The sequence below is a fragment of the Monoraphidium neglectum genome (assembly GCF_000611645.1).
Source record: "Monoraphidium neglectum strain SAG 48.87 unplaced genomic scaffold scaffold01718, whole genome shotgun sequence".
In the NCBI taxonomy this organism is placed as follows: domain Eukaryota; kingdom Viridiplantae; phylum Chlorophyta; class Chlorophyceae; order Sphaeropleales; family Selenastraceae; genus Monoraphidium; species Monoraphidium neglectum.
In genome coordinates, this window is record NW_014011910.1 from 4,237 (window position 1) to 13,043 (window position 8,807).

General features: G+C 64.5%; 1 protein-coding gene across 1 annotated transcript; it reads right to left on the bottom strand.

Annotated features, from left to right (window-relative positions):
* Positions 1–1,540: 1,540 nt before the first annotated feature.
* On the bottom strand, positions 1,541–3,192 carry MNEG_8813 (hypothetical protein; the record flags this gene model as incomplete). The annotated part of the gene is made up of 3 exons (XM_014042717.1): positions 1,541–1,648; positions 1,988–2,092; positions 3,184–3,192. 3 exons carry the CDS (start codon positions 3,190–3,192, stop codon positions 1,541–1,543), a joined length of 222 nt encoding a protein of 73 aa, XP_013898171.1.
* Between the last annotated feature and the right edge of the window lie 5,615 nt (positions 3,193–8,807).

The following is an 8,807-nucleotide window of genomic DNA, read 5'->3' on the forward strand; positions in this document are numbered from 1 at the left end:
GCGGAAGAGGGTCTTTTGGGGCAGGGGAGGGGGCCGTTCCCAGGGGATATGGATCACAGGGGGTGGGGTGAAGGTGCATGGGGGTGATGTCAGGGAGGGGAGAGTATGATGTGGGTGCATGTATAAATTATCATTGATATGGAAATATGTGGAAGCAGTCGGGCAGTCTTTTCGAGGGTGCGGTGTGTGCCACTTGTCTGAGGGCAAGGGAGGGTCTTTTGGGAGGTTGTTGGGGGTATTTGAGGGCCAGGGGAAAAGGTGTTTTGGGAGTGCGGGTGTCTATGGGTGCTCTGAGCGGGAGGTCTTGTGTTGCGTCACTGCACCGCATACATTCCCGTTCGCTGGCGGACGCGGTCGCTCAGCAGGCCGCGGGTGAGGAGGGAGGGGTCAGCGCCCGGGCCGCCCCGCATGGTGGGCGAAGCGAGGCGGGCGCCCGTGGGAGCGCGCGCCTCGGCAGCCGCGGCAGATAGGCAAACAGCGGCCAGTCACACAACGCCCGGTCAAACGACAGCCAATCAAAAGGTGGCCGGTCAAAGAAGAGCCGGTTGCGTTGGCCCTTGCTGGTCTCATGTCCCCCAATGGACATGACCCCGCCCCCCCCCCCCAAAGTCCCCCAGGGTCGCCTCACCAGGTCTTCAAAGTATTGTTGGCGGTCAGCGCCCGCAGCCGCCGCCCGCCGTCTGCGCGCCGGGGGCGGAAGTTGGGCGGCCGGAGGTTCGGCTCAGCGGAAGTTGGAGGGTGGCAGACGCGCGCTGGCTCCCGGCCTGGCGGGTCCACGCTGGGTGTAGGTGTGCGCATATGCGCACGCGGGAGCTGCGGCCGACATCAAGCGCAAGGGACACCAAGCTGGAGGGCCCGGGGCGTCCGCGGCCTGCTGCTGCTGCTGCTGGTGGTGGTCGGCCGCTGCTGCGGCCCAGCCCCCCCCCCCCTGCGATGGCGGCCTTGAGCATGTATGCCTCTTCACAACACACACACATATAAACCGTATACACACTCACCCAAAACACACGCACACACCCAAAACACATGCACACACACAAAACACACGCACACACCCAAAGCACACGCACACACGCACACACGCGCACCTTCTATGTTTGTGCGGAACCCGGCAACCATCACTTTAGGATCTCTGAATCCTGCCCTCAGCACTTCCACCAGATCACCCCTGGTCCTAGAATCCGCGTGCACAAACGCGACGATCTCCCCCCGTGCCGCCGCCGCTCCGAAGTTCATCTGGGCGGCGCGGCCGCGGCGCGGGCTGCGCAGCACCCGGGCCCCGCTGCGGCGCGCCAGCTGCATCGTGCTGTTGCGGTGACGGGGGCCGGGGATGCAGGCGGTGGGCGTGACGGGCAGGGGAGAGGGTTTCGGTTGGGGGTTGTGCGGGCGGCACGGCTGCGGACACGTGTGCCGCGTCAGCGCCCGCAGTAGCAGCCGCTGCGCACACCGCAAGACAAAACTCAGACACAAGGCGCAGCTGGAAGGTGAACGGCCGTGCTCCCAGAGATCTCACACCGGCTACAACGGCAGCCGATCTCGCTCACTTGTCGGTGCTGCCGCCGTCAACGACTATGATCTCAAACGGCGGGGGCTGCAGCTGCTGCAGCGCCGCGATCGCCTCCTGGATGCCCTTGGCCTCGTTCAAAACCTGACGGCGACAGATGGAGGGTTGGGCCGCTCGTTGTTACTAGACATGTAGCTAGATGGAATCCCCGGCATGCAGCGTCAGGCAGGCCGTGTGATGGGAAGCACGCGGCTGCGATTGTGTGGGAGCTCGCCCCAGGCTGCCCTTCGCGCACGGCACCGGCAGGCAGCTCGGCGGGCCGCGGTGGTGGGGTGGGGGGGAGGAGCAGCACGCAGCGGAGCGGACACATGGCACCAGACCGATGCTACCTCACTTTTGCCCCCCCCCCCACCCCCCTTCCCCGGGAGTGATCACGGCAAGGAACGGTACTTGGATGCTGGATAGGATTGGGATGTCACTCACCGGCACTATCACGGACACGCGCCACCCCGAGGTGTCGTGGCGCGGCAGCTGCGACGCGAGGCGCGCGTCCTCTGCGCCGACCGCCGCAGCCAGCGCCGCCAGGCCCTGCATGCAAGGGGGGAGCGTTGCGGATCGCATGCCATGCACCTTCATGAGCGCCGCATGCGGCGCATGTGGTGTATGCGGTGCATGTGGTGTATGTGGTGCATGTGGTGCGTGCGTCTTGCGGTGATTGTTGGTTGCAGCGTATGCTGGGAGGGGAGGTCGTGCCGGCAGGCGGCAACGAGATGTCTGTGCGTGCTGCTGCCCCTGCGCTCACCACTGCGACTCCGCGCCCCAGCCGCCAAACCCCCCGGCCCTTCCTGCGAGACAAGCGCAGGAGCGTGGTTGATAATCCAGGGCTGATTCTAGAGCTGTGCCAACCGGTGTTGAGGTGCTGTTGGTCGTCGTCACGCACCTTTCACCGTCGTCACCCGCGCCACTGTCGCCGCCACCGCCCCCGCCGCCGCCGCCACCACCAGAGTGCCCGTCGCCACCTCCGGCGCCACCAGAGCCAAGAGAATGCTGCCTCAAAGGCTTCTCCAGCCTCCTATGGAGCGAACATCGCCGTTGAAAACCAAAGTTCAACTGATCTGAAAGAATGGGCCGCAGACTGTGCATCCTGACCGGAGCGCTTGTTTATTTTCAATTTTGTTTGCAAAATAGGCTGACGTCAAATCTGTACACCACACTCGTGAGTTGTGATACCGGTATTGGCCCGTTTGTAACAGAAAGATCTTCCAGCAAGCGTTGATCGCGACCGCTGGTGTATTGTATCCTCGCTTTCGACTCTCTGCACTAGTCCCAACTCCGCCCGCCCCCCCTGCGCTTCATGCATGTGCCGTGTCCCGATGCACGCGTGCGTGCATGTGCACATCCGTGTGCACACATATGCAATAAATCACTTGCTGCCAAACAGCAGCAGGAGTTTGCTCAAGGCCACCATTCCATTTTACTTCGTTGCACTGTGATGACTGATCATGACCGCGTGCACCCACCAGCTGGCGCATGCACCACGCGCGTGCACACAGGTGAAGTCTGCGCCCCATTGAAAACTCCTCAAACGTCCTCTCAAAACCCCTGCACCCTTGGTGGCTCGCTGCATAGCAAGTTTACCCATCAGCGAGCCAGCAAGCAAAGCCCCTCAACAGGCTCACTTGTCTCATTATTGAACCCAACTGATCATTGCACAACCTTGGTGCATTGCGTGACAAAGCGCGACCTTGATTGGTGCAGTAAGATAACAGCAAAGCAGTGTGTGCACGCTGTTGATCATGATTGGTGTTCTCGCCTGATCACAATCATTGTAGTTTTTGATACAATCACACTCATAAACGATTGGGAACCTGCTGCGCCGTGTAAGCGCCTCAACAGATGCCCTGGTGGAGGGCCGTCATGCGTGGCCACGCAGTAGCGGCGGCGTGCCGCCGCCCTCGAGAGAGGTCTGGCAGCAAGCGCCACCGCACGCGCCACCTGGCTGTGCCTATCCGCTGCGCAACCCGACAGGCGGTGGGGCTTTGGGGAGCGGCTGCCATCCTCGCAAGCCCCGCTGGTTTTCACCGAGCGACGCCCGCATGGAGCGCGATGAGTCGTGCCTCGTCACGACCAATGTTTCTCAATAATTGCTGCATAACCAAGTCTAGTAACCGCCATAGCCTCCGTAGCCGTAGCTGCCGTAACCGTAATCGCCGTAGCTTCCTTCCAAGCCGTATTCATCAGATCGGCTGGCAGCCAGCATTGATGGCACCTCCCCTGGCGCGAGCCCCGCGGCAGGGTCCAACTCGCTGCAGCAGGATTTGGAGTTGTTGTTGTGCGTGAGGAGTTCGTGCACGGGCCGTTGATAAGCTGCACCGCTGTCGAATGGCTTCCCTTCCGGCACTTGTGCCCAAGCGGTGAGTGCAGTAAGGGACACACTGGACACATAGCAGGCTGGCGAGATTGTGGCATCATTGACTCGAAAGATCAAACACCCAACTATGTAGGAGCAATACGCTGTGCCTGACTACATTGTGCTTGAATTCGCCCCCCAAATGTCGACTCACATGAGCGCGCGGCGCCGCGGCGCCACTTCCGCCGCTGGCGCGATCTCGATCGCCGCCGCCGCGCACGGCGCGCCCCGCAGCTGTCCAAAGCACGCCGCCGCGCCGCCTAGCGCCCGCGGCAGCTCCTTGACTACGTAAGCTGCCACCTCGCGCTCCAGCAGCTGCGCCGCCTCGGCGCCCGCCGGGGCCGGCAGCGACAGCCGGACCTCGACTGGCTCGCTGCAGCAGCACCCGCCTCGGATGCAGCCCGGGCCGCCGCTGGCTGCGGCGATGCTTACATAGTCGTTGACCGGCCGCAGGGCGAGGCGGTCAAACAGGGGCTCCAGGGCGGCAAAGACGTCGATGCTGGTGTATGCGAGGCCTCGGGAGTGGTGGCAGAGTCTGAGGGACCTGCAGATTGCGCCTTCATTCTGGTCTGGCAGCAGGGCCTGCTGCGGTCTCGCCCTGCGGGCGTGCGTCGGTATGGCGCGGCGCGGTGTGGCGTGGGCAGGAGAGCGGGGGACGGGGTGGCAGGTGATTGGTTTGAAGAAGCACACGCATGGGGGCGCGCACGCATGCAGCACGGCCGCCAGCCTGCACTGCAGCACACATGATGCGTTGGGGTGCAGCACTGCAACGTCAAACTGAGAAATGGCTAGCAATCACTGGCGCCTCAGAGGCTCACTGGAGCGCGTGGCCCGGGTGCGACGCGCTGAGGAGGAGAGACAGTAGCAGCAGGGCACCGAATGGGACAGCAGAGGGCCCCATGCCTCTGCGCGTGCGTGGGGAGGGGCAGAGGCGCATCAGTGGGTCTGTGCGGCAGGACACTGGGGGCTCCTCAGGTGCTCCGTCTTTGCACGACCGCAAACTCCACTGCCGACTTTTGATGGCTTCAGATAACCTCAATCATGTCCCAAACCGCTTTTAGTCTGAGAAAAGCGGCTTGATCCGTCTCCTGCTCTGGGCGGCGAGTCCCGGTTGCACGCGTCGAATTGCGCACCGGGGACTCTGCAGTACTACGATAGGTAATTTGCCAGTGACTTTATGGAGGGGTGCTCTTTCATGTACAAGATGCTGCAACGTAGCCGCTCTCAGGCAGCTCCGAGCGAAGCCCAAAGCTATAATGCGGGAATCCTCACGTTTTGTTGGCTTAAATTGACATATTAATACCGTAGAGAAATCTGACACCAGTACCCAAATGCCATCAGTTGTGAGCACAATCAAGGGGCACGGCAGTGCAAGCAGCGGCAGGTAGTGCGACGACATTTCGCAGCCCTGCAGCTGAGGACTGACGCCGCTCGTTCTCATGCACACATCTGAATAAATCGCCAAGTAACTCTGGAGGGCGGCGGCGCATCCACGGACAAAGTATACCGCGCTGCATGGCGAAGGAAGGTACTGGGTTGAGATTCCCGTGCATTTGACACTTGCGGAAAAGACGCAAGATCAAGTGGACGGGACTCGCTTGCGGTGAAGACAAGGGGGAGCTGGCTGCGGGGGCTGCTCTGCCACGACCGCAGGGAACCTGTTCGCCCATTGAGCAGCCGCCCTCGGCGCGTCCCATGGCGCCCCGTCTGCAGGCCTGCCGTCGGACTTGGGTAGTCATGGCGCGGTAGCCGCGCTGCTGGACAGCCTACGACTGCGCGCGGCTGTGCGTCGCACGCGTGCCGCGCCGTGGCCCTGGGCGGTGTTAGCAACTTTGCTGCGCAGTGTGAGCAAGCAAGGCCTGCTATTCTGCAGCCATGGTGCCAGCTCAGACCCGCCAGGCGCCGCTTAGCGGATCTCCATGGCTCACGCAGGGGTCTGGCAGCGCGCAGCCTGGCATGCACAGGGTTGCGCAGCCCGTGGCGGCCGCACTCTGCGATGCGCGTGGCGCAGTGTAGGGCCACGCCAGACCGCCCGGGCGTGTGTGCACCAACATGTGCTGCTGCATCTGTGCTCACCAGCGGCGCGCCTGCAGCGCCCCCTGCCTTCGTGCTGGGCATGCATAATCACTGTAAGCAGCCGTGCAGGCACTCGCGGGCGCTCTCCGACATTTAAGCCTCCCTGCAGAACACAGCGCGCTTGCTGTTGCCCTGCCCCCCCCCCCACGGCCCATTTGGCCAGCAGCCGGCCTCTGGCGCGGCACACGTCGCTTCAGCTGGCTGCCGCTCAACTTACCAACAAATGTTACACGCCCTTCCTTTGGCGCCCCCGGGCCTCGGCAGCCTCAACATCTACTGTCAATCGGACGCCGCAAGTGGCTCGTTGCTGTGAATGGGGCTGCGGCGGCTGCGGCGGCGCGGGGACCCGACAAGCGCATTGGCCATGACGCCACCAACCACGCCAGTTGCCACACCTGGCCAGGGCGTAGCACGTTGGGATGAGAAATGGGCTTCTCAACAGCTTCTAGCAGTTGAAAACCACGCCTGACTACCATCCCAGGACTGTAATAACGCATGCAGTACGTGGAGTCAGGACGAGCGACTCCCGGCAAGCACTGCCGGAGATCTCTACGCAACCAAAACCAAAGGCTTTGATTCGTTGTATATATTGGATTTGCCCGTTCTGCTTGTGAAAGCGCCTTTGTGTTAAAGTGTCGTGGCTGTTGCTGGCTGGTTGTGATCACGCCGGGTCGTCATCACCGACCTGCGAGCCTGATTCCAAAGCATCTCAGGAAGGTCGATCACTCATTTATCTTTGCTACCTGCTTCCCTGCGGCGCCCGCACGCAAGCCCCCGCCCGTCACTGCAGCGGATACAGCAAGCAGCGTCAGCGCAGACACTTACAGCGGCGATGGGCGGAGTCGGGGATGCGCAGGAGGTGGCGAAGGCTGTGGAGGGCATAAAGGTGGAGGACGGATTGCCGGAGAATGAGGTGTGGGCGGCGGCGGGCTCAGGGCCGCGTGGCGGCGCCAGTGTGTCCGCGTGCGCGCTTCATTTCCGCGCGCCTCGCATGGTCTTGAGCGCCCTTCGTTCGTCGTTCGCCCGTTTGCAGTGGGAGGCACACTCCGTGGAGTCTTGAGCATCATTGTTCGATGCGCCAGCGCCGCGCGCCGGCAGCGCAACGGCCGCCGCCCGGGCAGCCCACCTCACATGCGCCCTCGCTCCCCCTCCCGGTGGGTGCGGCGCCGCGGCCCCCTTCCGGTCACTCCGTTTGGCGCGCCCCGCCCAGCTGCGCATCACCTCGGTCTACAACATGAGGGCGTGCGTCGCCCACTGTGAGGCGTGCCTGGGCGCCAAGGGACACGAAAGCGTGACGCTCAACGCCATGGGCCGCGCCATTACTAAGGCCGTCACGATCGGTGAGAAGACGGGTCGCCCCTGCTGCAGCGGGGGCGCCCCGGAGGCAGCGGCGGGCAGCCGGATGGGCTTGGGGCGGGCGCGGCGGCGGAGCAGCGGGCGCCCATCCCACTCAAGCAGCCCGCCCGTGCGGCGCCGCGCCACAGCCCGAACGAAAAACATTTCAAACCGATTCACGAAGCTCCAACGTCTGCCCGCGGCGCCGCGCCCCGTCCCATGCCGGACAATCCGAGCGCCCACCTCACCTTTGCCTCGACCCACCATCCCTTCGCGCAGCCGAGGTCCTGAAGCGGCGCGTGCCCGGGCTTCACCAGGCAATTTCCATAACGAGCGTGGCCGTGACCGAGCTCCCGCACCGCCACGCCGGCGGCCGCGGGCGCGGCCGTGGTCGTGGGCGCGGGCGCGGGCGCGGCCGTGGGCACCAAGATCATCACGTGGGGGATGAGGAGGAGGAGGAGGGGGAGGAGGAGGGGGAGCATGAGGGAGGCGCGGCCGGCGGCCTGCGCTTCGCGAGCGTGATCGAGATCCGGCTTTCGAAGCAGGTGGGGTTTGGAGTTCGGGGGTTTCAGGAGGCGCGGGGGCCGCGCCGGAGCGGGCGGCACAACGAGAGCCAAGGCCGCACGTCGCCCTCGCATGGAGCCTGGAACAATAAAACGCGGCCGGATCAATCCCCGCAGCCGCTGGACGCGTCGGCGCCGGGGTACCAGGCGCCGGCAGGGGCGCCGGCCGGCCCGCTGGGGGCAGAGGAGGAGGGGGACTTGCTGGAGGACGGCGGCCCCAGGCGCCCACCACGCCACAGGGGCCGCGGGCGCGGCGGGTGGGTTTTGGGGGCAGAGCGCGGGGCCGGTATTTGGGAGGGGAAGGAAGGGAGGGCTGCTGCGAGGTTGCAGAGGCGCGGGGCATGGGTTGGCATATGTTATTCTACTGTCGTTGGGGCGGCCGTGCAGGGTGTGGGGAGCGGCGCCTGCTGGGCGTTTGTCGCCGGCGGCGGCGCGAGACGGGTGGGCTGGTTGAGGCATTGTCGCAGGGCCCCACGGTCGCATGCTTTCGGAGCCATCCAGTCTCACGGAATTGGGGGTTCGAGTGTCGTTGGCGGGTCGGGCTGGCGGGCGCTGCTCTGCCGCAGCCCTGCAGCGCTTGCGCTCCCAACCACCGTACTAGCTTTGGGGCATTTTTTTTGTTTCACCACGACCAATTACATCCACTCAACGAGTGGAAAGGGGTGATGCATATATGATGTCATCAAGCGCCCATGTCCACCTGTCCTCACGCACACAACCCGCCCCGCACCGCACCGTGCTGCTGCCCGCGGTTGGATGCTGGAACTGAAGGCCGCCCCCCGGCCGCGGCGCCGGGCGCGGGCGCGGCGCGCACGACGACCACGGCGGTGGCGGCGTTGGAGACAGCGGGGAGGTCGGCGGCGGCGGCGCGGCGGGCGAAGGAGATGCGGGCGACGCGGACGACGCGGCGGCCGCGCCC